Genomic DNA, 27,719 nt, shown 5'->3' on the forward strand with positions numbered 1-27,719 from the left:
CTAGCAATAAATTATGCTGACACACCTCTTTCTCTCTATCACTTCATTATGTTATGTTGACATTGTAATAGGTGCTGTCGTAAGCACTGTAACATTGCAAATTGTAAATTGTAATCTACAGTTACATGGAAGGCTGTCACTATAGATTTTCACACTTCCAGTGCAATACACCATAGTCACTATAGAAAGAGGTTGTGCAGTTTATCATAAACTTACAGTACAAGCCAGATGTTTGAAAGAGAAAGATCATCTATACTACTTAGTCCAAAACTTTTCCACTGTTGCTACTCTGGTTCTGAGGGTTGAATCGTGCTAAACTGAGGGCCTGCAGGTGCAGCTATAGACTGAACCCTGGGGGCTTACACATTACTTCCCCATGTCAACTGAATTTCATGTTTACTCTGCTGTCCATTCACATTCCTTCCTCTGCTGCTGTCACAGCTGAACAGTGTTATGTGGAATTTCATTGCCAACTACGCTGACTTAATCTGGTGATCTTTATTACAACTTCACTACAACTGGTGTGAAAGAATAAAAGAGAAGTTTGAATAGTTATTTCTACTCTGTGAAAAATAACTAGTCATTTACATCTAGAACATCAAGTGGACCAAGCTTTAGAGTCAGCAAGAAATAATATTGAACTAGAAAAAAAGAGAGCGAAACCACTTTGTAATCTCTATGGGTTTGACTTCCTGTCACAGACTGCAGATTTAGTTAGCAACATGTGAAGACTTGCACAAGAGGCTGCTAAGTGGAGGACAGAAAGCATGTGTTTTATACCATTCCATTAATTCCGTTCCAGCCATTATTAAGAGCCCATCCTCCCCAATTAAGGTACCACCTGCCACCTTCGGCAGAGTTACACTATCTATCCCTCAGCCGCTTTGCATGGAGTAAACTCCCTGCTTGCTCTCTATAATGATGGTCAGCAGCATGTGTTATGAATGTATAGCCAAAAAAAACACACCAAACATGCATTTCTCTAAAGAGAAATATGAGGACTGTAGATAACTTCATATAACCAAATTCCAAAGCCATCCGATTCCATTAACTGTATAATGCAGGCTGAATTATATAACTTATATTGGTTTGAAAGCCTACATTTATATGTTTTGATATGTGTTGATATAGACAAGAATTAGCCTATACGATCTGTCATAGAACGTGTTTTATCGTGGGAAGCCCATTTCCAATGAGATCTTCATGCATGCCATCCGAAAGAATGTGAAACATTTGGACATGTTCAAGATGATGCCAAGGAGTATTCATTTGCCTATCCGAAAGACACATGGAAGATCACAGGAATACAGTCTATACTGTGTGTGTTTATCATAATGTTTCACCTCATGCAATAAGCCTTTATTGAATATTGTCACATTATTCATTTAAATGTATTTTAATTTTATTTAACCTTTATTTAACTAGGCAGGTCAGTTAAGAACAAATTCTTATTTACAATGACGGCCTACCCTGGCCAAACACTGATGACGCTGGGCCAATTGGGACTTCCCAATCACGGCTGGATGTGATACAGCCTGGATTCGAACCAGGGACTGTATGGACGCCTCTTGCACTGAGATGCAGTGCCTCAGAATGTTTGTGGTGAAGTCCAAAAGTTCCCTTTGAAAAGGGGCGGTCTCTAACCAAGTGCATAAGCTTTTATTATTTATTGTCACATTATGAATATGATCAGTTTTATTCATCAGCATTTTTGAAGTAAAGTCCAAAAGTTCCTTTTGAAAAGAGGCGGTCTCTAACCAAGTGCAAGTAACTGGTTCAACCCCGCGTTCGGACATTCAGCTATTGTGCGTGTTGGGGAGGGAACTCGAAAGTCTCAGCGTTGTTATACTTCAATGAAAGGACGCGGAAGTAAACAGTCTTTAACGGATTTGTTTTTACGAATATGACGTTTTCCTTTTGATGCGAACTTGCGAAATGTTGACTGAAATTATGATCTAGTTGGCAAAGCCCTGACTGGCTGCGTAAATTTCCCGACCTCTTGTGACTGTCAACGCGTGGCTCTTTACGTGAGATAAAGGTAAATATCATATTGCAATATACAGTTGACCCATTTGAAGAATGCTTGATTATTCTTACATACGTGATGCAACCATCAATGTAAATGTAAATGTAATATACCCACTGTTATATGGCTAGCCAAATCATGTCACCAAAATGACCACACTTCTTATAGTGTCATGCTGGCTTGAAGACACTGCATGCAGAGCAATCCATTCAGCTTCAGCGACTGGTTTATAGTCATCAAAGTCTCTCTCTCTAATCGTATGAACAGCTGTTACAGTCATACTCACTCCACTTTTTCTGTAATGTAATTAATTATAATAATTAGTCAGCTTCCTCTCATCTGAATTGTGAATCTTTAGTGGTTAGAGAACTGTCTCTCTCTCAAGAGTGGTATCCCTATAATTTGTTGGAAATCTAGAATTTAGATCTAAATCTATGGCAACTAACCGGACAATTGAAAGAAGTGCCACATAGAGTACTTTAACTACCTGTTTGATACAAGCAATAACTGTCCCCAGTAACCAACAGTTGTCCACAGACATTGGTGAAAAGGATATGCAATATAGTTCTGGAGCACATAAGTAGGCTATAAGACAACTTGTTACCACATTATGCAATGCTATTATAAATGTAGAACAACAAAGATATTATCTTTAACCTAACAGTTGAAACATTTTCCTTATTGCTAAATTATTTGAAAACAACCTTTACATATAGTCCCCCTGCCCATTCCATGGTGATGTGGAAGGTATTTTGAAATAGCTTTTTGCTTGAACGTTTTTTCCTCATTGCTTTGTGTGCTCAGTGCTCTACAAGGTCAAATAGCTTCTCCTCTAGGATGTGGTAATTTATGAGTAGTAGGAGATAAGTTCAACAATAGTTGTATTTATGTGATGAGGAAGTATGTTCATAATGTGTTTTCTTTTGATATGAAACTCAGTTAAAATAGAAAGCCACTGAAGCGGACAGGTGCACTATTGAGCAAGCTTTATAAGTTAATGTTTTTTCGGGGTTGTTTTTTTTTGCTAAAACAAGGTCCTCGGTTTAATCATAGTAGGCTAGCCATGTCAGTCTAATTGACATAGCGTGAGCTACTATGGTGTGTCAAATAGATTACAAACAGTACAGTATCACTGGCTCTTTCAATGCTTTAGAATGGTGGTAAATTGTTGTTTACTAAAATATATAGAACTTGTTGAATTTGGATATTTATATATCTATATATAGTATTGTCTAGTGCTGTTCTCCTCAGTGCTGGGTAGTTGGATGTCATAGTTACTCTCAAAAACACATTCTGCACATTCCTCACTAATCTCTGATTTGTGAAGTGTAGAGAAATGTTTCGTGCCTTCACAGAGTTAGGCTTTGCATAATGTAAATCCTTAATTATAAAACTTACCGTTTCTAACATTTCCAACAAAGAAAATGATGCACGCTACTCCGTAATAGATCTTACCACTTCGACAATGTCCAATATTTAATAAAGATATCTGTTTAAGACATCATAATCCTATTTCTTTGAATAATGGTAGAATGTTTGGCCCTACAAGACGATATAACAACCGACTGGGCTGTTGAAGAGGCACAAAGGTGCTAAGAAAAAACAGTTGGGAGCTGAAAAAATCCAGCTAAAATGAATGTGGGCAGTGAGAGTTGAAACCACTGCAAATATCCCCTTCACCCAGGTCACCGTACCAGGGGAGCTCTAGGGACGTTGGCACATTGCCAACATGCCCCTGGCCCACCTCACTGGTGACATGTTACTAGAGTAGATCCCCTCTGCTCTGCACTGTCTCTTCCCAGGGGACTCGGCTACTGTTTTGTTACTGTTTTACATGTTTGAGACTTCCATCCTCTAGAGCAGTGGTTCCCAAACGTTTTATAGTCCCGTACCCCTTCAAACATTCAACCTCCAGCTGCGTACCCCTCTAGCACCAGGGTCAGTGCACTCTACAATGTTGTTTTTTGCCATAATTGTAAGCCTGCCACACACACACTATACGATACATTTATTAAACATAAGAATGAGTGTGAGTTTTTGTCACAACCCGGCTTGTGGGAAGTGACAAAGAGCTCTTACAGGACCAGGGCACAAATAATAATATAATAATTATCAATAATTTTGCTCTTTGTTTAACCATCTTACATATAAAACCTTATTTGTTAATTGAAAATTGGGAATAACTCACCACAGGTTAATGAGAAGGGTGTGCTTGAAAGGATGCACATAACTGTAATGGTGGGTTGTATTGGAGAGAGTCTCAGTCTTAAATAATTTTACACACACAGTCTGTGCCTGTTTTCATGCTATTGAGGGCTGAGAGTCCACTCTCACATAGGTACGTGTTTGCAAAAGGCATCAGTGTCTTAACAGCGTGATTTGCCAAGGCAGGATACTCTGAGAGCAGCCCAATCCAGAAATCTGGCAGTGGCTTCTGATTAAATAACATTTTCACAGAACCGCTTGTTGCAATTTCGATGAGGCTCTCTTGAATAGAATCGGTAAGTGGACTGGAGGCAGGGCATAAAAGGGATAAAGAATCCAGTTGTTTGTCTCATCCAGTACCTGCATAATTGCGCACCCAATTCACTCAGGTGCTTCGCTATATCACATTTGACATTGTCCGTAAACTTGAGTTCATTTGCACACAAAACAATCATACAATGATAGAAAGACCTGTGTTGTCCTTGTTAATGCAGACAGAGAAGAGCTCCAACTTCTAAATCATAGGCTCAATTTTGTCCCGCGCATTGAATATAGTTGCAGAGTGTTCCTGTAATCCTAGATTCAGATCATTCAGGTGAGAAAAAACATCACCCAGATAGGCCAGTCGTGAGAAACTCGTCATCATGCAAGCTGTCAGACAAGTGAAAATTATGGTCAGTAAAGAAAACTTTAAGCTCGTCTCTCAATTTAAAAAATGTGTCAATACTTTGCCCCTTGATTACCAGCGCACTTCTGTATGTTATAAAAGCGTTACGTTATAAAAGCGTTACGTGGTCTCTGCCCAAGTCATTGCATATTGCAGAAAATACATGAGTTCAGGGGCCTTGCTTTAACAAAGTTAACCATTTTCACTGTAGTGTCCAAAATGTCTTTCAAGCTGTCAGGCATTCCCTTGGTAGCAAGAGCCTCTTGGTGGATGCTGCAGTGTTACCCACGTGGCATCGGGAGCAACTGCTTGCATGCGCGTTACTACTCCTCTATGTCTCCCTGTCATGGCTTTTGAGCCATCAGTACAGATACCAACATGAGCAGCAGCTACATTTGGCTACATATGGACCATTAGTGGAATTCCTGCGAGAGAGTAACAGTTAATGTGATTGGATGTTAATTATTTGACTAGGCTACCCGTATTTGACATTGTGTTGTTATTTCGCTAAACACTAGATGGTTTCATTTGATTTTTGGCAGTGAAACGAGGCTACTCAGGCAATTTAAAAAACCTCACCCAAATATATAGCCCCGTTGGAAAATATAAATGTACTGTTTAAAAATGTGATGAAAAACAAATTGTATTATTTAAAAAAAAGTGTGAATCACATTTTTATTTGGTGTACCCCCGACGGCATTGTGCGTACAAATACCTGCTCGAGCGCACTCAACTCTTACCCTGTGAGGTCCGTAGCCTGCTGGTTTTCTGTTCTACCTGATAATTAATTGCACACACCTGGTGTCCCAGGTCTAAATCAGTCCATAATTAGAGGTGAACAATGAACAAACGCAGTGGAACTGGCTTTGAGGTCCAGAGTTGAGTTTAGAGTGACAACAACGAGGTTCTGTGTGTGTGTGTGTGTGTGTGTGTGTGTGTGTGTGTGTGTGTGTGTGTGTGTGTGTGTGTGTGTGTGTGTGTGTGTGTGTGTGTGTGTGTGTGTGTGTGTGTGTGTGTGTGTGTGTGTGTGTGTGTGTGTGTTCACGGCTGTCTAATAGCAGAATTGTCCTGACAGCAGAATGATTAAGTAGTTTGTGGGTTGTATTTGACCAGTGTTTTTTACAGATTTTATCAGTAGTTTATGCTCATTGGGGTAAGGGGTTTAGTGGTGGTCAGCATAGTGTCTTACCTTACTATATCTCTCTCGTCGGTGTCGTGTCTTACCTTACTATATCTCTCGTCGGTGTAGTGTCTTACCTTACTATATTTCTCTCGTCAGTGTAGTGTATCTCTCTCGTCAGTGTAGTGTCTTACCTTACTATATCTCTCTCGTCTGTGTCGTGTCTTACCTTACTATATCTCTCTCGTCAGTGTCGTGTCTTACCTTACTATATCTCTCTCGTCGGTGTCGTGTCTTACCTTTCTATATCTCTCTCGTCTGTGTCGTGTCTTACCTTACTATATCTCTCTCGTCGGTGTCGTGTCTTACCTTTCTATATCTCTCTCGTCGGTGTCGTGTCTTACCTTTCTATATCTCTTTCGTCTGTGTCGTGTCTTACCTTACTATATCTCTCTCGTCAGTGTCGTGTCTTACCTTACTATATGTCTCTCATCAGTGCAGTTGACAGTATTTTGAGATTTGTTGGATGTATGCAGTTTATGTACATGCTTTTTCAGCAAGCTGCTGGGATATGTTTTATCTAAAATCAAAAGTAAGAGTTATATTGACAATGTTTATGAGGGCTAATCTGCAATGGAATCAGGAGGTTCACTTCATTAGTTCCATTCATTAGTAAAACATTAGCCATTCGGTGAGGCAAGTGATTTAAAACTGAAGTGCCTGTTTGGCTGCATGTACCGTAAACACAGTAAAACATGTGTGGTTTTATGGAGCGAAGGAGTTAGATACCACAGATTGAGTGCACTTCTGTGTACACACATGGTTCAACTGAAGTGGGAATCATTTAGATTAAACAATTTGTTGAATTTATGTCAATGGAATGTGTGGTGATATCCCTTGACCTTCTCCTTGCTCATCCACACCTCCAAGAAAAAAGACTATTGTTATCATATGTGGGCTACTGAGTGGTACAGCAGTGTGAGGCACTGCATCTCAGTGCAAGAGGTGTCCCTATAGTACCTGGTTCGAATCCAGGCTGTATCACATCTGTCAGTGATTGGGAGTCCCATGGGGCGGCGCGCAATTGGCCCAGCGTCGTCCGGATTTGGCCGGAGTAGGCCATCATTGTAAATAATAATTTGTTCTTAACTGACTTGGCTAGTTAAATAAAGGTTACATTTCAATAAAACAATTATATTAAACTGATATGTGAGCTATTACTGTCAATAAGTGAATATGTTGTGTTTAGTGAGAGAGACAGAGGAGAGTTTCCTCCTCTGGTTTAATGACTAGTTCCTGTCTGGTAAAGAAAAGGGGAGAGAAAGAGATACATCTGGGTCTGACAAACACACAGAGTTTGAAACGATTTTCTTAATGTAATTGAATTTAATCTTTAGTTGTCCTCATGTTGTTTATGCGGCCTTCCATCCGGCATAGTAGAGCTCTGTGAATGATTCTCATTATCATCTATCTACCCTCACTCATATCCGCTCTGAATAAGACAGAGAGGGGGAACAGAAGGGGTCTTTTACTGCAGAGTAGGAGTTTTAATCAGGGTACAGGATTGGAGCCGTGGTGAGCAATAGAAGCTGATACTACAGCGCTGGTATTGGCTCCCTCTGGTGTCTGATGGCTGAATAGGTAGAGAGGTCGGGCTGGGATAGATTTATGAAATTGTATGTAATCATGTGTATCTATGGTTCTGGGGATGGATAATGTATGTGATTTTGGATCATGCACTGCAGACCCCCCTTCAACCACACATGCGTGGGAGAGCAGCAAATTGAACATCAAAGATAATTACCATCATGAGATTTCAATCTCTAAAAATTACGCTGTTTTTTTTGTACTTAATTGAAAGGGGAAATGGACAGCTCCTGATGTTGTTTGTCCTCCTCTGACTCGCTCTTCTGCCTGTTCCTCCATGCTCATGTCTGTTTATGTTCCCGTAGGTAAACATTGACACATGGTGAATGCTACGAACTACCCAAACAAGAATTGTTCTCTCAGCTTCGTGACAGAAGGTAAGGGGAAGTGTCTGGCTCAGACAACTTTTCTCTGTTTTGCTTCCATTTTTAAATGATTTTCCAGTTTCCCCATTTCTTTATTTCTCATTTTCCATATCTAAACTTCATAGCTAGGAATAGAAAAAGTTATACTTAGCCTTGTGTTTGGAAGGATACAACTGAACCAAAGGGTTTTGAAACTAAATCTGTGTTCTTATTGCACAACGTCTCTTATGTCATCTCCTCCATTACAATTTTTGTTGTTGTGTTTTATCCCACTGAATGTATTTCCCCCATGCAATGGCTGTTACAGCCTCAGGTGCAATATTCACAGAATGTATAGCATAGTCTAGTCTAGGCTGGTAACAATTGTATTTTGCAAACCACCACTGCACCACCTCAGCAGAATTACCACACCGGAGTTAAATTACTGGCAATGTCGACCTAAAATACAAGTATACCGTAAGCTGTTTAAACAGTGCAGTTATTTGTAGGTCTAATGCAGCCATTTTCATCTCAATATCAAATAATTTCTGATTATCAATGAAGTACCTTACCGGGATTTTTTTCAATTAAAATGGTAGAAAAAAAATAAGAAAAGCTTCTTAGCTAGAAGTAAGCTAGGACTCTGTGTCGACTGACTGGGGAGGAGAACTGAACTATAGCTGTTATTGGCAAAGAGGTAGAGGGCTGCGGGTCTGACAGAGATCATTGAGGTGCGGTTATAATTGTTCATGCTGCAGGTGGAAGCTGGAGATCAGACAGACAATTTTGGGGATGAGAATATTTCTTTGAAAATGCTACAGACAGCTGCATTGGTCTTTCATACAGGACTAGTAAAACATTGTTTTTTGCATGTTATTATTTTTAGGGGGTGCTGCAGCACTCTCAGCACCCATACTTCCTGTGGCTATGATCAGGTGTGTGTGTAGTCTCAATTAAAACAGTAAGCTATAGACTATGCATGGGATGGGCGGAGAAGCAGGGGGAAGTTATCTTTCCAACGAAATCAACTTCCTAAATATGATTAGGCTGTAGTTTACATCGCCTAGAAATACATATTGATCACCTTTTATTTTTATCTCTGTCTGAAAATGGTCCCACTCCTAAAAGGTATGCTATAAAACATTTCTCAAGAGAAAGTGAATGTGTCTGCTCTCTCTCCAACTACTCCAACTACTCTCTTCAACTTCAAACTATGTCTAGCCTATTGGCTGATATAGCCCAGTAACACCGATAGCCTAATATAATGGGCCACGTGAGAATCTCTGGTAATTTGACTTAGGTTATTTTTTGCTAATTTTGATATTGCCTATATAGGGCACACAATCGCTAGGACCATGGCTGGCAAGTGAGCTGCATCACATACTCCTGAATTAACATTGCGGGACTGCGTTTGGGTTCGGGACACGTTCTTGCAGTAGCGGGTGGGAGTCGGACAGAGAGCCAGTGGGAGGGGGCGGGTGCGGTATCAAAAGCTGCGGGTGCTGCCGGAATGAAGAAATCAGTCCTGCACAGAGTTTGGAACTCTCTTTCATATTGGTCTATTAACTCATTTACTGCCAAAACTCCATCCCACCAAAACAGGATGATATTTCAAGCGGTCTTTTTAAACAGCTCTTAAACACTAAAATTGCATTATGATCATTTTCACAGTATTATTCCAACTTCAGTGTTGAAATATATCTAAAACACAGGAAATAACATGCACTGTATAGTTTGTTTACTTTGAAACTACCAACCCACAACTCTCCCTGACTCATCTCATTCCACAGTCCTTTTGCCTCCCTATTCCAACTCTTTGACCCTTCCACCGCTCGCCATGGAAGCCAGAGGAAAGTACGACTTTAATGCTACGGCTGAGGATGAGCTGAGCTTCCGACAGGGAGACATCCTGAAAGTGAGTATGACCTGAGAGATAAAAATTTAAAGACACATTCCACTAATCTAATTCCTAAATTCTACACACAAAGTTCTACTGTTGTATTCTGCTGTAATATTAAATCTAAACAGTGAGCTCTGTTGTTTTTGTATATCTCTGTTCCCTAATCAGATTCTAGGTAGTCAAGATGAGTGGTTTAAGGCAGAGCTGCATGGACAGGAAGGCTTTGTGCCCCAAAACTACATTGAGAGACAAACCCCAAGGTGAAATAAAGTTAAGGTTTAGTCATTCTCATCCATAAAATGTTTTTGAACACACACATACAACATGAGTTTGTATGCTTACAGTAAGAAAAGTATAGCCACATCTGTATACTGTATCTCTCTCTGTCCAGCTGGTTCAAGGAGACGGCGAGCCGCAGCTCTGCTGAGGAGCTCCTGATGTCTAGGGAGGTGGGAGGATTCCTGATCCGTGGCAGTCAGAGCTCCCCTGGAGAATTCTCCATCTCTGTCAGGTGGGTTGGTGTTGGCTCTGGCCAGGATATTTCAGGGAGCTAGCTCACTGATTACAAGGGGGTTAGAGTTTGCACCGCATGTACTCTGTAAAATGTGGTAACATGTTCACCTGCAAAACTTATCTGTGAACATTTTCAAAATCTCCCTCCATTTCTCATGAAATGTCTATGAGCCAGGGGAAGAGTTCAGTTTCTGTAGGCTATTCTTGATATTACTGGTACAGCTTTTCCTTGCAATATCTAACATAAGCCAGCAGGGGACAATGAAAGTACTGCACCAGAGAAACAGTTGACTTTGGATTTATGGAATAGGACAGGACACAATTAAATTGTTTGAATCATAACTCATCACATCCTATCATTGTTTATTTATTTTTATTTAACCTTTATTTAACCAGGATAAGCCCATTGAGACCCAGAGTTTCTTTTTCAAGGGAGACCTGGCCAAGAAGGCAGCAACATTCAATACATTACAGAATTAAAACATACAGCAACATGATCCAGCCTAAACAAGTCTACCATCAATATTTTAAATTAATTCAGTGGCACTAACATATCTAGGTGAAACATGGATTGTAGACTATTCCATGCGTCTGGTACACAAAAAGAGAAGGTAGTCTTGCCTAATACTGTGAATATCCTGGGGACTTTAAGTAGCAACACCTAGCAGACCGGGTATGTTAACTGCTGGTGGTGAAGGAGACCAGACTACAGAGGTAAAGAGGGAGTTTACCCAAAAGGGATTTGTAGATGAACACATACAAATGTATCTTTCTGCGCATATAAAGTGAGGTCCAACCCACCATTTGGTACAAGATGCAATGGTGGGTGAGTGACTTGGCATTTGTAATAAAGCGCAAGGATGCATGATACACAGTGTCCAGTCTCTGTAAGACGGAGGAGGTTACATGCATATACAACAAGTCACCATAATCAATGACAGAGAGAAAAGTGGCCTGAACAAGCTTCTTTCTAGTCATAATCGGGAAGCAAGCCTTATTACGAAAATAAAAACTCAATTTCAATTTAAGCATTGTCACAAGATTATCCACATGAACTTTAAAGGATAACTTGTCATCCAACCAAATACCTAGGTGTTTGTAGGATGACATTTTTTCAATGGATAAGCCACCAGATGTGACAATGCTAACGTTCTCTGGCAGAGTTCTAGCTCTGGTAAAGGTGATGAATTTATTTTTTTGTACATTCAAGACCAGTTTGAGACCATAACGGGAGGCCTGCAGGGACTGAAAAGCAGTCTGGAGCTCTTCAACAGCCTGAACCAGAGAAGGAGCACATGAATATATGACTGTATTATCTGCATATAGATGTAAATTTGCTGGTTGCATCCCATTTCCCAAATCATTAATACAAATTGAGAACAACACAGGAGCTAAAATGGAACCCTGGGGCACACCTCTATTAATCTCAAGAAAGCTAGACTTGTGATTGTCAGAACATATTGTGTTCTGTCAGAAAGATAGTTCCTAAACCAATTTGCTGCCCCTTCACTAGGACCAATGTTTCTGAGTCTAGCTAGCAACAATTCATGGTCAACTGAATCAAAGGCCTTTGATAAATACACAAACAGAGCAGCACAACGTTGCTTTTTATCAAGTCCATTAATGATGTTGTTTGCCACTGCTATAGCTGCAGTTGTGGTGCTGTGCCCCAATCTAAAGCCAGACTGAACCCTGCTCAGTGCGTTTTTTTCAATTAAGAAGTTTTTTTAACTGTGAGTTCACTAGGGTTTCTTAGACTTTGGCCAGGATAGGGAGTTTAGAGATAGGACTATAGTTTTTAGCATCTGAGGGATCTCCACCCTTTAGCAGCGGGAGGACATAAGCTGATTTCCAAATGCCAGGTATGGAATTGGTCAAGAGACTCAAGTTGAAAATGTGTGCCACAGGTTCAGTAATAATATCAGCTGCTATCTTTAAGAGGTAGGGGTCCAAGTTGTCTGGACCTGCAGACTTTTTAGTGTCTATAGCAGTGGCGTGCCGTGGGCCTGGGCCTTCAGTGAGGTCCTACACAGTCCCACCCGAATTAATCCACCTCTTATTACCATCATTATGATGCCATGGCTCTCGACACTATACATTTAGACAGAAACGCAGTATAACCAGGTGTTGCGTCACCTTGAAATTGACATTTTTATTCAGAGAATTGCAGGGGAAGAGTACAATACAGTACAGTTCAACTAATAGGCAAGAACATAGTCGAGTGCAACAGAGTTATATTAATATTCTTATTCTATCCATTTCTGGTCCACAAAATTTGAAATTTAAATACAAAAAAATAAAAATGTTCACTAAACAGCGCATTGTCGCACCCAAAGCAGTTTAACCGTGATGATAAAGACACATAATGTAACGGTTTTCATGCGGTGAAGGAGAGTCGGACCAAAATGCAGCATGTAGATTGCGATCCATGTTTTATGAAAAAAATTAAAACACGAATCAATACAAATACTACAAAAACAAAAAGAACGTAACGAAAACCGAAACAGCCTATACTAGTGTAAACTAACATAGAGACAGGAACAAGGACACTAAGGACAATCACCCACGAAACACACAAAGAATATGGCTGCCTAAATATGGTTCCCAATCAGAGACAACGATAATCACCTGACTCTGATTAAGAACCGCCTCAGGCAGCCATAGACTAACGCTAGACATCCCACAAAACCCCAAGACAAAAACACACCACAATAACCCATGTCCCATGTCACATGACCAGGGCGTAACACAACTATTCACTGAAAATAAAAGAAAGAAAACAAATCATTTGCAACATAGGCTATTTGCCATTTTATTTTGTTAATATATAGGCTATTTAATATTAACGAAATAAAATGCGAAACATACATACACATTTAATAAAAAATAAAATGCATTGTATGCCTTCTCACCAAAGACTGATTATTTGAACACAAAATCCATCCTCCTTTCCTTCCTCAAGAAGACTTCAATGACTCTGTTGTACAGTCTATCTGTTCGTTTTAGTTCCACCAATAAGTCCTTTTCTATCGACATGGAGGCTAATGCTGAAAGCCGAGTCTGTTCAGTAGCATTTCTGGAATACGTTTTGATTCGCTTTAAGGCCGAGAATGACCGCTCGACAGAAGCCGTGGACACAGGGATAGACAGTGTCACACATGCCAATGTGTTAAGTTGCCCCATGTCCTCATTCAGATTTTTCTGCTTAAGGAAATCAAGGAGATCAGAGAGACTTTTCCCTTCAAAATGAGTCATAGCATACATTACAGTCAGTTCTGTTTTAGCTTGGATAGGTGGAACAGTGTTCCGTGACTCTCTGTTAAACTGGAGAAGGCTGTTTGCGGGAATCTGGGGGTCCAGGAGGGAGAGAAACACACCTTTTTCGTGTTCTTGAAATCTGTTTTGTATCTGGCAAAGAATGTTGTCCAGAATATTGCTGTGGAGTTGTTGGTAGTATGTGCGAGGGTCTCCTTGTGCTGGGCCTCTGCGTGCGCTGGGTGAACTTGAGCTGCGCGCTGTGTCATCGTAGATTTGACTGAACCTGCGCCTCTCTCGCTCAATTGTAATAATAGGCATTCCCAGCAGTACAGTTTGCAGTGCTTCTCGGAGCCTGTAAGCCATTGATAGCGCTCGTAGTTGGACCTTTGAAAGTGGCGAGCGAACCCCTTTCCCGCCTGTGACAGGCTTTGTAGCGTCGGCGTCGGGTGACCTCTCCTTACAATGTCTAACTGTTCTTGAAAAGTTTGTCTTGAGAATGGCATTATAATTATATCCTCGACCAAATCGATATCTTCTCCTCCTTCCGCCAGCTTAGTAGTACGCAAATTAATTTGTTTATCAAATTCAGTTTCCTAGTTCTGAGGTTCTGCATAGACCTGCCCATAGGACCTGCCTCTCAATATTGGTAATCCAATCAAAAGATGTGCACGCACTACGCCTGCTAGCTGGCTCCTGTGTAACATTGGAGCCAGCCAGCAGGCGTACAATAGCCAACTCTAAAGCTGATTGGTTGACACTCAATTTTCATTTCCATTCACTTTAAGCTACAAGCGCCCGCACGGTTGATTCTGAAGGCCTGAGGGCAGATTTTAGACCCCCTGACAACACATGATGGCTGAATATGATTGGATAAAAGATCTAACATAAAGACCAGCCCTCCAAATCTCAACCTGGGGCTGGAAGCAGTGCAACCAAGAGGAAAGCTATGAAATGAAGAGTATAACTCTTACTCTGGGGAATAATGTAATACATATTTGTGGGAAAATATATTTAAAAAAATAATAATATTCTGATGATGTTTAGGCCAGCAGAGAAGGCCTTGCTGGCCCTGACGGTCCACCACTGGTCTATAGCCTTTAGTGCTTTATAGACCTCAGTATAAGAAACAGGCTCAAAGATCAAATGGTTCACATCAAATCAAATGTATTTATATAGCCCTTCGTACATCAGCTGATATCTCAAAGTGCTGTACAGAAACCCAGCCTAAAACCCCAAACAGCAAGCAATGCAGGTGTAGAAGCACGGTGGCTAGGAAAAAGTCCCTAGAAAGGCCAAAACCTAGGAATAAACCTAGAGAGGAACCAGGCTATGAAGGGTGGCCAGTCCTCTTCTGGCTGTGCCGGGTGGAGATTATAACAGAACATGGCCAAGATGTTCAAATGTTCATAAATGACCTCATGGTCAAATAATAATAATCACAGTAGTTGTCGAGGTTGCAGCAAATCAGCACCTTAGGAGTAAATGTCAGTTGGCTTTTCATAGCCGATCATTAAGAGTATCTCTACCTCTCCTGCTGTCTCTAGAGAGTTAAAAACAGCAGGTCTGGGACAGGTAACACGTCCTGTGAACAGGTTCCATAGCAGCAGGCAGAACAGTTGAAACTGGAGCAGCAGCACGGCCAGATGGACTGGGGACAGCAAGGAGTCATCATGCCAGGTAGTCCTGAGGCATGGTCCTAGGGCTCAGGTCCTCCGAGAGAGAGAAAGAGAGAAAGAGAGAGAGCATACTTAAATTCACACAGGACACCGGATAAGACAGGAGTAGTACTCCAGATATAACAGACTGACCCTAGCTCCCCCAACACATAAACTACTGCAGCATAAATACTGGAGGCTGAGACAGGAGGGGTCAGGAGACACTCTGGCCCCATCCGATGATACCCCCGGACAGGGCCAAACAGGCAGGATATAACCCCACCCACTTTGCCAAAGCACAGCCCCCACACCACTAGAGGGATATCTTCAACCACCAACTTACCATCCTGAGACAAGGCCGAGTATAGCCCACAAAGATCTCCGCCACGGCACAACCCAAGGGGGGGCGCCAACCCAGACAGGAAGATCACGTCATGAGGGCCTATATCATAGTTGACTGTAACAGAGCTTACATTAGAGGCCTGGGGCCCACCATTATCAACAACTGAACCAGCAGATATGAAGTGCTTGTTAAAACCCCTACAATATGGGCTTTATCCTTCACTTCATTAGAATCCATCATTAAATGGTCAGGAAGGCCAGAGGATACATTACAACACGACACTGATTTGATTAGCTTCCGGAACTTGGTAGGGTTGTTTAGGTTCTCTGTGACTGCATTTTAATAGTAATCTGATTTGGACTTCCTGATCAATCCTGTGTATTTGTTTCTTAGCGCTCTGAAGGAGGCCCAGTCAACAGGAGCATTTGTATGTCTAGCTTGAGCCCAAGAGATATTTCTCTTTCTAATTAATTCTGCCAAGTTATCTGAAAACCAAGGATTGTCCCTTCCACTGATTCTAAATGTCTTCACAGGGGCATGCGTATCACAAATCGACACAAATATCATATACAAATAGTCCCAGGCAGTGTCAACCATAGTTGGGGTCAATTCCATTTCAATTCCAATGAATTCAGACACTAAACCAAATTCAAATTCTTCCTCATTGAAAAGCATTGAAAATAATTGGAATTGGAATGTCAGTGTACATCCTGTATTGACTGGAATTGAATTGGAATTGACCCTGAACCTGCATTGTACTGTATGTGACTAAGAGGCCAGATGTTGTGTTGTGACATGCCTCACTGATATATAAAACCTTTCCCCTCAGACATGAGTTTGACGTGCAGCATTTCAAAGTGATGAAGGACAGCAAAGGCCACTACTTCCTGTGGTCAGAGAAGTTCACTTCCCTCAACAAGCTGGTGGACTTCTACAAGAACACCTCCATCTCCAAGCAACGGGGCATCTACCTTAGCGACGGTAGCCGGGATGACCAGAGCCCATCCGCACCCCAACCGGTATTTCAGCCACATATTAACTCAGTTCAATCAACTCTTTAGTGAAGCCTTCCTTCCCTTTCTTGACTTCCCACTCTTCTGTATCTTCTGTACTCTCAAGCACACATACAGGAACTGAACTCAGTGAGCTATTGCACCAGAATGGTCAATTAACCAATGGTATTGGTCTATTAACCAATGTACTGCATGGTGATGTCACCATGGAAAAGCAAACCTCTACACAGAAGGTTCTGTGTAGATTGTTCTTTCAACCAGCAACTATCAGGAAATCACACTGATCAAATGTTTTTGTTAGTTTCATCAGCTGTTGTACAATAGGATATAAAAACTACATTTTGACTGCACTGGGCCTTTATTAACCCTTTCCTGTCCACATCCTTCTGTTGTCAGTTGAAGAGGGGGAGTCTACCTGAGGAGAGGAGCTATGGGGCCCCTACTGCAGCCACGTCACACCGCAGGGCCTCAGACCTTCCTCACAGTCAGCAGGTAAACACCACTCACCCCAAAGTACAAACCTTCATTACCTACAATGCAGTCTTTCGAATCATGTCGGTTTTTCAGAAGCTGCTATGTACCATGGTCATGTAAAACCATGTCATTGCTTTTATTTGATTTCATTGGGTTTGTAATGTTTTACTGTGATTCTGAGACATGCTGTAGGTTGGTTTAAAGGTTAGAGTCTGACCTGAGTTCAACCTCTCTCCTCTCTTCCCCCAGAGTAAGAGACCTGGGATGGAGGAGAGGGCTCACACCATAGGCACCCCTGGTAGAAACACCCCCCTAACCTCTCTCCCAGCCCCCCAAAGGACATCTGAAACCATGCCTCATTCACAGGTACAGTAAGCCTACTGTAGTCAGTAAATAGGGGCTCATCCTTGATGTCCTCTGAAATTACTGGTTCCTATGGCCAACTATTATCTAACGTGTGTGTGTGTGTGTGTGTGTGTGTGTGTGTGTGTGTGTGTGTGTGTGTGTGTGTGTGTGTGTGTGTGTGTGTGTGTGTGTGTGTGTGTGTGTGTGTGTGTGTGTGTGTGTGTGTGTGTGTGTGTGTGTGTGTGTACCAGAGGGCAGTCATACAGGTGAAAGCAGTGTACGACTTCACAGCGGAGGAAGGGGACGAGCTAGGCTTCCGTGCAGGTGATGTCATTGACATTTTGGATCGCTCTGATCCATCGTGGTGGAAAGGAAGATTGCGGGGTAAAAGTGGTCTGTTCCCTGCCAACTATACCACACCATTATGAGGAAAGCTTAGAGAGAGAGTTGTCGCTCTTTGGGTTTCTCCAATCATATGGACTGTGATGATAAGAATCGGGCAACACACAGAAACTTCAGCAGCCCAAACTGTAGGACTAAAAAGAAATTGGTTCACAGTTGATTTCTGATAACATATGCTCACACATTTATTTTAATTTTAAAGCTGGTGCTCAGCATGATACAATTGACATACCTAAATGACATTGATTTATAAGCAGAGGCGGACTTACCATTAGGCAGAAGAGGCAATTGCCTCAGGCCTCACATCATCAAGGTGCCTTCTGAGCTGGGCATAATAACAAAAATACTAGCAATCTTCTTTTTTTCCCCAATAATGTCTCTGCATGAGACCCCACAACTGGTTTATAATAATGGACTATTCCACCTTTACAGAGTTCCCGTGTATTGTTTCACGCGATATGATTGCAAATTTGACTTTCATTGTAATTAAGCTGTATCAATGAGCTGCTTTCACAGCGGGATAGAGAAATTTGCAATTAATGCAACCAGTGAAAATAAAAGGAAAGAAAGAAGATTTAACAGAAATATTTTGTAAGTTAATGCATTTCTTTAGTCAAAAGACAAGTGCTGCTTGTAATACTGACATTGTCATCGAGGCAGAAGACATGTATGTGTAGACAATGTATCTGATGTAATCTGGCCAAACAGAGCATGGCATGTCATTCGCTTTTTGGCCCGACAGAATCAGATACATTGGAACCATATAGAAAGACAGGGGCGTTGTTTGGCTCACGAGGATAATCGGATCATCTCCAGTGAGATGGTTTGTCACTTGTAAACTGAAGGAATGTTGTTTGGATGCTACTTTAAGAAGTGATTGTTTGACAATCAAATGAAAACATCATGACCTGTTGTGTTCATTTTAACCCCCCCCCCACGCCCCCACGCCCCCACAGGAGGCCTTTTGCCTTTTGGTAGGCCGTCATTGTAAATAAGAATTTGTTCTTAACTGACTTACCTAGTTAATTAAAGGTTACAGGTTAAACAAAAATGACACATTAAAAGGTAATTTCTTTTGACAGTTAAATGATGTCTTTACTCTAAAACCCATAACAAAATGTTGTCCACCCAAATCACTAAGTCCGCCCCTGTTTGTAAGGGATCTTCCACAACCTAACTACAGTGTCATATCCATTGGAGGTTGAAAACTGGGAGCTATGCTGCCACACATTTACTGTATGGTACTACACTTTTTGCATTGCTACCTTTTTGTATTGTTTGTAGTGCTTGCTTTTAATTGTAAGGTCTCCATAGCAAATTATGTCCTGTTAGTGAACTTCCAAATTTACAATGTCAGTTTGGGTATGCTTGTCATCTGTCTAAATTAAAACAATGATGTATATAAACCCTGGCTTGCTGATGCTATGTATTGGCCAATGAGATGCTTTGAAGCCACCGGTCGGCCATATTGTCACTCCTCAAAAGCATAGGAATTCATGGAATACTTCAGTATTTAATTTAAATGTTTTTAGGACAAAATCACATGTATTTAAGTATTTTTTTGTTGTAGTTGAGAAAGTATTTTCAAAAAATTACTCTAATGATCTCACACTGAGAACTACATTTCTGACCTGCAGTGTTGGGTAATAGTGAACCACATGTAATTCAACTAGTAATTTAACTACATTTTGGGGTAGCTCAGTGGTAGTTGAACTAAATTCAATCTAGGTAGTGTTTTCAGTAGTTATTATTTTTTTTTTGCAATGTAACGTTGCAGTAACTACTGGAAATACACACAACTTTTTATTTTAAAAAAAGTAAAATATGTGTGAAGTAGGCAATCGTTTCCATTCTTTTTCAGCATCAGACTTGCCTAATCCAATTACTTCAGCGTTACATTGCAAAAAAAAGGAATTAACTACTGAAAACACTACCTAGATTTGAATTTAGTCTTGCAATTTGTAGTCTATGAGATTTCAGATTTACATATGATAATTTTTCACAAACAAGTTTGGATGTAGTAAACTACGTTTCAAAGTAACTTTAGTTAAGTAAACTATATTTTCCTTAAGGGAATCATTAGTGTAGCTTAACTTCTTCCAGAGTGAAGTAATTAGTGGCTTGGTAAACTAGCCTACAGTACCAGTCAAAAATTTGGACACACCTACTCATTCAAGGGTTTTTCTTTATTTTCTACTATTTTCTACATTGTAGAATACTAGTGAAGACATAAAAACTATGAAATATCACATATGGAATCATGTAGTATGCAAAAAAAAGTTTCTTCAAAGTAGCCACCCTTTGCCTAGATGACAGCTTTGCACACTCTTGGTATTCTCTCAACCAGCTTCACCTGGAATGCTTTTCCAACAGTCTTGAAGGAGTTCCCACATATGCTGAGCACTTCTTGGCTGCTTTTCCTTCACTCTGAAACGTTAAACGTTCTTGACATTTTCCAGATTGACTGACCTTCATGTCATAGTAATGATGGACTGTCATTTCTCTTTGCTTATTTGAGCTGTTCATGCCATAATATGGACTTGGTCTTTATACCACCCCTACCTTGTCACAACACAAATGATTGGCTCAAACACACTGAGAAGGAAAGAAATTCCACAAATTAACTTTTTACAAGGCACACCTGTTAAGTTAAATGCATTCCTGGTGACTACCTCATGAAGCTGGTTGAGAGAATGCAAAGTGTGCAAACCTGTCATCAAAGGCTACTTTGAAGAATCTCAAATATATTTGTATTAATTTAACACTTGTATGGTTACTACATGATTCCCTTTGTGTTATGTCATAGTTTTGATGTCTTCACTACTATTCTACAATGTGTAAAATAGTCAAATAAATTAAAACCCTGCAATGAGTAAGTGTGTCCAATCTTTTGACTGGTACTGTATATTTTCAGAGTAGCTTCCCCAACACTGCTGACCTGTGACCAAATGTTTATTTTTATGTATGTCACAGAACCAGAGCATCCAAGAAAAGTATCAGGGTCTGATAAATACATTTGGAATTGAACTGTTTTGGTTTTTGCTTTTGAGTCATTTAATTTTAGTTGGCTAGACATTACAACATCATGTAGGTTAATTTATCTGTATTGAGTTCTATGTTAAACCTATAAGCCTATACACTACAGTATGAATGTGGTTTACGTGACACCACTCAATTCTTGGTTGGCCTTTATTGAAATTCAAAATAATCACATTCTCCATGCAATAATTACCCCAACAACACACAAAGATGGCGCCGTACTGTATGGTTGCCGTCTTTGCTATTTTGTGATTATTTTTCCTTGTTTTATAGTAAGCCTACTACTTATATTGATTACTGCATTGTTGGGAAAGAGTTTGCAAGAAAGCCATTTCACTGTTCTTGTGCACGTGACAATAAAACTTGACATTTGAACCTGATTATAACAGTTTAGAACTCCTCCCCCTACCTCTTGAACGTCACCTGTGTACGCGCCCAACACCTACAGGTAAAGGTGTATGCAAAGAGAACTGCGGGGGAAGGAAGAATTAACGGTTGGACAAATTCCGGATACCGCTGCTATGGCCGAGTCTCAGCTTCTGTGCATGGACGAAGATCATGTCAACGAAAAGATACCCGAATCCAAAGCAGAATTCTACTATTGCGAGGAGCAGCGAGCCGCGCTCGAGCAACTATTGAAGAACGGTGATGGCGCGTTCAAGATGCGATTGAAAGAGGACAACGTCAGAGACTTTCTATCCGCCCGCGAGATTAAATGGATTCGAAAAACTTTTGATGAATATGATTCAGATAGTGAGTCCGAGAAGGGCGAATACGAAAAGACTCAGGAGTCCAATGCAGACTCGGGGGTCCACTCCACATACTGGCCTCAGATGTCGGACACGGATGTCCCGCCGCTTGACATCGGCTGGCCAGGCAGCACTAGTTTCTATAAAGGTGTCACTCGAGTATCCGTTCACACGCACCCACCCAAAAACAAGGGGCCCCATATAAAAGAGGTTGTCAGGAGACTCATTCAAGAATCGAACAAGGTAATTCCAGTTGTAATATAAATTGATAACGGGATATTACACGTGAACAACGTAGTTTACATAATTTCTTCTCTGTCCTAAATTATTGAGTGATGCCCTCACATTGTTCCCCCTCATTCTTTGTAGCTCAGAACAGTTTACAAATGACTTTGAATTGATAATTGATAGCATGACCCTGAATCAGGCATTTGTGTTCTTCATCTTGACAAGTTATAAAATGGGGTCTGTTAATTTAATGTAAACTTCTCAACACTACATAGAATAGTTAGTGTCAGTTCTAGTGGTCTATTTATCAGGTCTGAATTTGTCAGTGTAGTTACTACAGTCGCTACTTTTTTGACATGAGGTTTTATTGCCTGCTGGGCTACTTCTCAGGTAGCCTAGTGCTAGAGCATTGGACCAGTAACTGAAAGGTTGCTAGATCGAATCCCGAGCTCATAAGGTAATAATCTGTCTGAACAAGGCAGTTAACCCACTGTTCCTAGGCCTTCATTGTAAATAAGATTGTTTTTCTTCACTGACTTGTCTAGTTAAATAAAGGTTAAAAAAAGAGAAAGGGGAACGTGTCTAATTGTTCTTCATTGACCTGCAATGCCCTCAGAAAGTATTCATACCCCTTGACTTTGGCAGTCATGTGAATTCAACAAGAGATGTGTGTCCTTAAGGCTTAGAACTGCCAGGTCCTGGCTCAACTGAGGAGTCGTACTGTAAAATGAACCAAGGTGATTAGCAACAATGTAAAACATCTACTTCTATTTTGATTTTTATTATGAAATGAAACGATTACATAATTGACCATTGTTGATTATTGACTATTGATCTATGTTATGTTGTTATTATCATAGCTATAGAACACTGATATGGTAATCTCAATCATCTTCATTTTTTCCCCTTCATCACGTCATTACGTTCTACAATGAATTATCAGTTATCAGTTAACAGGAGTTTTGAAATGAATGTTCACAGTAGATCTCTAACTGGATGGAACACATGCAGTAGTGTAGTCTAACTGGATGGAACACATGGGGCGGCAGAGTAGCCTAGTGGTTAGAGCGTTGGACTAGTAACTGGAAGGTTGCAAGTTCAAATCCCCGAGCTGACAAGGTACCCCTGAACCAGGCCGTCATTGAAAATAAGAATTTGTTCTTAATTTACTTGCCTGGTAAAATAAAGACATAAAAAAGATAGACATGTTGTAACAAGCAACGCCCCATGTGGAGGAGCTGGAAGAGGAGGAGCTGGCCACAGTTCTAAATGTCAGACAGTTTCAGAACATGTAACAAGTCATTCAAAAGTGTCACGTCAGTGTTTAAAAACACATCCACACCACGCTTTCTCCTCCCACATCCACTGTAATTCAACTCACTCCATGAAGAGTCCCCCCCCCTCTAAATGGCTGGGTAAATAAATGTCAGGAGGAAGAACACGCATAACTCTGGGAGGACACGGCTATAGGGAAAGGAGATAAGCATGCAAACTTGAGCTTAAACACTGTGGGTGTAAGTAGCCCAAATCCAGATAAGAGACTGGAGTGTTTGACCAGGTTACAGTTAACTTCTCTGTAACAATGGAATAATGCATATTTACTTTACATTCACATTTTATCTCCAATTCATGCAATCTCAATGTTAATATTTTTTATCCTCGTACATGCAAAGTTGATTCTTGTCCATATCTGGTTTCTGGCTCTTCATTAGTCCACTGTTGACACAGTCCCAAAATGTTTTGCTTGTCAGTAGTCAAGTTTTCAAGATATTGAACTTTCAAGAAGCAAAGTGTTATTTTCCACATCATCATGATGATGCACAAGATTGTGGGACTGTTTCAACAGTGGACTAATGAATAAACACCAAAACATGGTATTTCACTGAGAACAATGCAAATGAGGGGTCATCGTTCACTCCTTGAGACAGGTTAATGATCTACTGACAGGGAAGACAAACCCGTGACCAGCTGTTCTGTGTGCATATGACTAGGTATGTCAATGAACTAAACAAACTGACATCATGACAGGCCGTCATTGTAAATACGAATGTGTTCTAAGTTGACCTGCCTGTTAAAATAAAGATTAAAACATGTAAAATAAAGGATGAGCCAGAAAGTGACTCTAGCCTTACTATAACAAGGCCTTCACTGTCCAATAGTTTGTCATCACCACTCCTTTACCACTGTCAGCATAAGACAGAGAGCATTAGACTGCCTTATCCTAGTGTGGTACAGGACTAGGTCATAGTAATGCACCAGTGCTCACATTTCTTCATATGCAAAGTCTCTGCTCCTGAAAGACAACCAGTTCTGTTTTTACCTAAACGAATGCCATTCAAGGATTATAGGATTTACATTTCAATAACTGTGTGTGTGTGGTTGTGTGTGTCTGTGCATGTGTGTATCAGATCGTGTGTGCGCACTCATGTGTGAGATGTCGGGGTTATTTATTGAATTTACACTTTTGTCTTTCCTCTGTCCTCTCTAGCTTGATCTTTGTAAATATCAACTAGTCTGGTATTATTCATCAGATTTTTCAGTCACCTCAAGCCTCTCAAATATTTTGACATACTTCTGTTTGGATTGAAGTGGAAAATATGTCATAAGAAAATACATCTTGACATTTCGGTTCAACTTGTTTTTCCAGTTAATTAGGGAGATTTTAATCTTACTCAAGCAATTGAACCACAAATCTCCTGCTTTGAGGAAATCCACCCCCTGTATAAAGCCTCGTTATTGTTATGTCATTTTCTTGTGGTACTTTTAGATTACTATCATTTTTTTCTCTCACTTTAGTGTATTTAGTAAATATTTTCTTAACTCTATTTCTTGAACTGAATTGTTGGTTAAGGGTTTGTAAGTAAGCATTTCACGGTAAGGTCTACTACACCTGTTGTATTCAGCGCATGTGACAAATACAATTTGATTTGATTCAGAGATATCATCCCCCTCTGATCTTCCTCTAACGGTCCTATGTGTGATCCTCAGGTAGTAGCCGTGGTCATGGACCACCTTACAGACCTGCAGATCCTTCAGGACCTATTGGACGCAGCACAGAGACGAGGGGTGGCTGTGTACATCATACTGGAGGCTCGTGGTATGCCCCACTTCCTGGATATGTGCACTCGTTTACAGATCACTGCTCTGCATCTACGGGTAAGACAGGGATGCTTTGGCAGGCAGTAGGCAACAAACAACAGGAACAAGTAATAGTTAGCTATGGTATTACCATGTCATTACCAGGTAAATAGCAGAGTGTCACGTAAATTGAAAGTGCAGCCACAGCGTCTTGGCAGTATAAAGCAGAATATTCCTCTGGCCTATTCTTTTATTATCATCCATATTAGCACATTCTATACTGGTGTAGGATCTTATTTTGAACCAGATTGCTAATAATCCTGCAGCAACAGGAAATGGGAATTATTATGTGGATTATAAATCATGGGCATTTTTGTAGGGGTTGATACATTTTTCATAAGGGAAAATCAAGTCTGACATTTCAAAGTGGAAATTACAAACTGCAGAAGCCTCTTTAAACCTCAAATACACCACAAGTGAAAATTGTCCTGCAATGCAGGAAAGTTCTCCTGCAACATGGTGATCAAATTAAGATCCTACATCTGTCGATGTTGATCTATGTAGATGAAAGCTTGTGCAGTAGATCTAGCCTATTTTATATGGAATGCTGGATAACCTAGTGTGTGTGTGTGTGTGTGGTGTCAGTTGGTAAGCCTCTGAAAGGCCCTTCCAGTTTTGAGACTCTGTCATTGTTGTTTCATAGAAACTGCTATTCATTGAGCCGAAAACAATCCAGTCCTGTGGAACTTGATCCTTGACCAAACAAGTGTTAACAGCATAGGGTAGCATCCTTCTGACGTGTCTGTTTCTGTGTTTATGTCTCGGACAGTCTTTTTCACTCTCTCCAACTCACTCCCATTCCTTGCTCAGTAAATAGACCTGCCTCGACTGTATACTCAAGGGGTTTAACTCAACCCTTGCATCGCCAGTTTCGGATTTGCTTACCTTGAAAGTTTACTTTGGTCGTGGGTGGTAACAGCACAATTTCCCTTAGTGTTTGATATGATACTGTTCAGTACTTAGAAGTCTGATAGTCACTGACTCATGGTTTATACTGTAATAAGGGCACCTGTCTAACTCAGTATCTGTGTGACTCTATCAGAACCTGCGTGTGCGAACGGTGAAAGGTTCTGGGCTGGCCCTGTCATTTGGCAGGCTGCCCGGCTCTCTGTGCTCCAAATACATGCTGGTGGACGGAGAAAAGGTTATGTTTGGCTCTTACAGGTCAGTCATTTTCTCAGTCATACACTTCCACTCACATTCATTCAGCCAGAGCAAACATGATTTGACCTATGCTTTGAGTCTGTGTCTCACTCTCTTGTTCTGTCATCTCCAGCTTCACATGGAGCTCCTCTAGGATGGACAGGAACACCATCACAGTAATGTCTGGGCAGGTGGTGGACTTCTTCGACAATGACTTCAGGGAAATGTATGCCGTATCTGAGAATGTGGACCTTTACAAGGAGTTCCACATAACCAAGCCTCCCATGCCTGCACCGGTACGGAAGGTGGTGGTCCCCAAGCCCCTGTTGATATCCACCTCCCGTTTCCAGGTGTCTCTAGGGGACTCTCGTGGGCAGGCTGACCAGAGGGTGCCTGCACATAAATACCACAACCCTAAGTATTCTCTGGTGGTGGGGAACAGTCTCGGGCTCACTGGGTCCTTACAGGACCTCTCCACACTCAGAGACTCACTGGGCAGTGGACTCGAACGGAACGGACTGTCGACGCTACTCCATGCCAAAGGGGGCAGTAGTGTGGAACTGGACAAGGTCACTGTGAAGTCTCCCAGTTCTCCTGTGGAGGATGAGGAGGATGGGAAGGGAGGTTCGCTGAAGCACCAGGTCTTAGGTGGAAAGAAACAACGCAGTTCTTTCAGGCTCTTCCTGAAAGGCAGGGGATCCAATCACAACAATGAGACTATAGAGGAGGATGGGGCCACTCCTTCAAGCCCCTCCTCCACCCGCCCAAACCCCTCCCCTAGCCACCCAACCCCCACCCCTAGCCACCCAACTCCCTCCCCTAGCTGCCCAACCCCCTCCTTTGCCCATCGAACCCCCTCCCCTACACACCCAACACTCTCCCCTACCCGCCCAAACCCCTCCCCTACCCACTTAACACCCTCCCCTACCCGCTCAAACACCTCCCCGACAAATAGCACCCGCCAAAACCCTTCCTCTACCCACTCAACACCCTACCCCCTACCCACCCTTCCAAGAAACCCTCTCTAGCCCCTCAGACACACACCCAACCCTCTCCCCGACCCGCCAAAACCCCTCCCCTACCCACTCAACACCCTCCCCTACCCACCCAACCCTCTCCTCTACCCGCCCCAACCCCTCCCCTACCCACTCAACACCCTCCCCTACCCGCCCAAACCCCTCCTCTACCCGCAAAGTCTCAGAGACAAATAGCATTGCCACTGCGCACTCATTTGAGATTGTAGAGAAACCGTCCTTGTTGAAATTTAAGAACAAAAAGCCTTCAAAACTGCCTCAAAGAAGTATGTCTCTAATGTCCCTCAACAAAGGAGAGGATGACGGTATGTTGTTATATTCTACCATTTGTGGTTTTCATTTGTCTTTGAATATTAACTACAATAGTCCCTCACATGGAGTTGTTGTTTTTTGGCTCATCCATTCTTTTCTCCTTTCCCTCTAGGAAAGGGACACAAGTATAGGCTTCTGGAGTATAGTAATGACAAGAGGAACTG

The 27,719-nt window shown here is 41.4% G+C and overlaps 2 protein-coding genes across 2 annotated transcripts; both read left to right on the top strand.

The window, feature by feature from the left end:
- The first annotated feature begins 1,726 nt into the window (after positions 1–1,726).
- On the top strand, positions 1,727–21,331 carry LOC135554396 (growth factor receptor-bound protein 2-like). The gene is made up of 9 exons (XM_064986689.1): positions 1,727–2,038; positions 7,971–8,042; positions 9,800–9,924; positions 10,078–10,169; positions 10,301–10,420; positions 16,508–16,697; positions 17,088–17,183; positions 17,415–17,531; positions 17,762–21,331. The coding sequence occupies exons 2-9, from the start codon at positions 7,985–7,987 to the stop codon at positions 17,936–17,938; spliced, it is 975 nt and encodes a 324-aa protein (XP_064842761.1). The 5' UTR covers positions 1,727–2,038; positions 7,971–7,984; the 3' UTR covers positions 17,939–21,331.
- Positions 21,332–21,409: 78 nt separating this feature from the next.
- On the top strand, positions 21,410–27,237 carry LOC135553814 (protein FAM83F-like). The gene is made up of 4 exons (XM_064985753.1): positions 21,410–21,943; positions 24,917–25,084; positions 26,109–26,230; positions 26,343–27,237. Exons 1-4 carry the CDS (start codon positions 21,410–21,412, stop codon positions 27,235–27,237), a joined length of 1,719 nt encoding a protein of 572 aa, XP_064841825.1.
- The last annotated feature ends 482 nt before the right edge of the window (positions 27,238–27,719 follow it).

The sequence above is a fragment of the Oncorhynchus masou genome, chromosome 14 (assembly GCF_036934945.1).
Source record: "Oncorhynchus masou masou isolate Uvic2021 chromosome 14, UVic_Omas_1.1, whole genome shotgun sequence".
Classification (NCBI taxonomy): Eukaryota; Metazoa; Chordata; class Actinopteri; order Salmoniformes; family Salmonidae; genus Oncorhynchus; species Oncorhynchus masou.

What these genes read in the sequence shown, in the direction of transcription:
- LOC135554396 (XM_064986689.1), top strand. Translation starts at nt 7,985, where the DNA reads ATGGTGAATGCTACGAACTACCCAAACAAGAATTGTTCTCTCAGCTTC. An exon ending in GACAGGGAGACATCCTGAAA is followed by an intron (nt 9,925 to 10,077) that starts GTGAGTATGACC and finishes TTCCCTAATCAG; the next exon opens with ATTCTAGGTAGTCAAGATGA. An exon ending in AAACCATGCCTCATTCACAG is followed by an intron (nt 17,532 to 17,761) that starts GTACAGTAAGCC and finishes TGTGTGTACCAG; the next exon opens with AGGGCAGTCATACAGGTGAA.
- LOC135553814 (XM_064985753.1), top strand. Translation starts at nt 21,410, where the DNA reads ATGCAAAGAGAACTGCGGGGGAAGGAAGAATTAACGGTTGGACAAATT. An exon ending in TCACTGCTCTGCATCTACGG is followed by an intron (nt 25,085 to 26,108) that starts GTAAGACAGGGA and finishes TGACTCTATCAG; the next exon opens with AACCTGCGTGTGCGAACGGT. An exon ending in GTTATGTTTGGCTCTTACAG is followed by an intron (nt 26,231 to 26,342) that starts GTCAGTCATTTT and finishes TGTCATCTCCAG; the next exon opens with CTTCACATGGAGCTCCTCTA.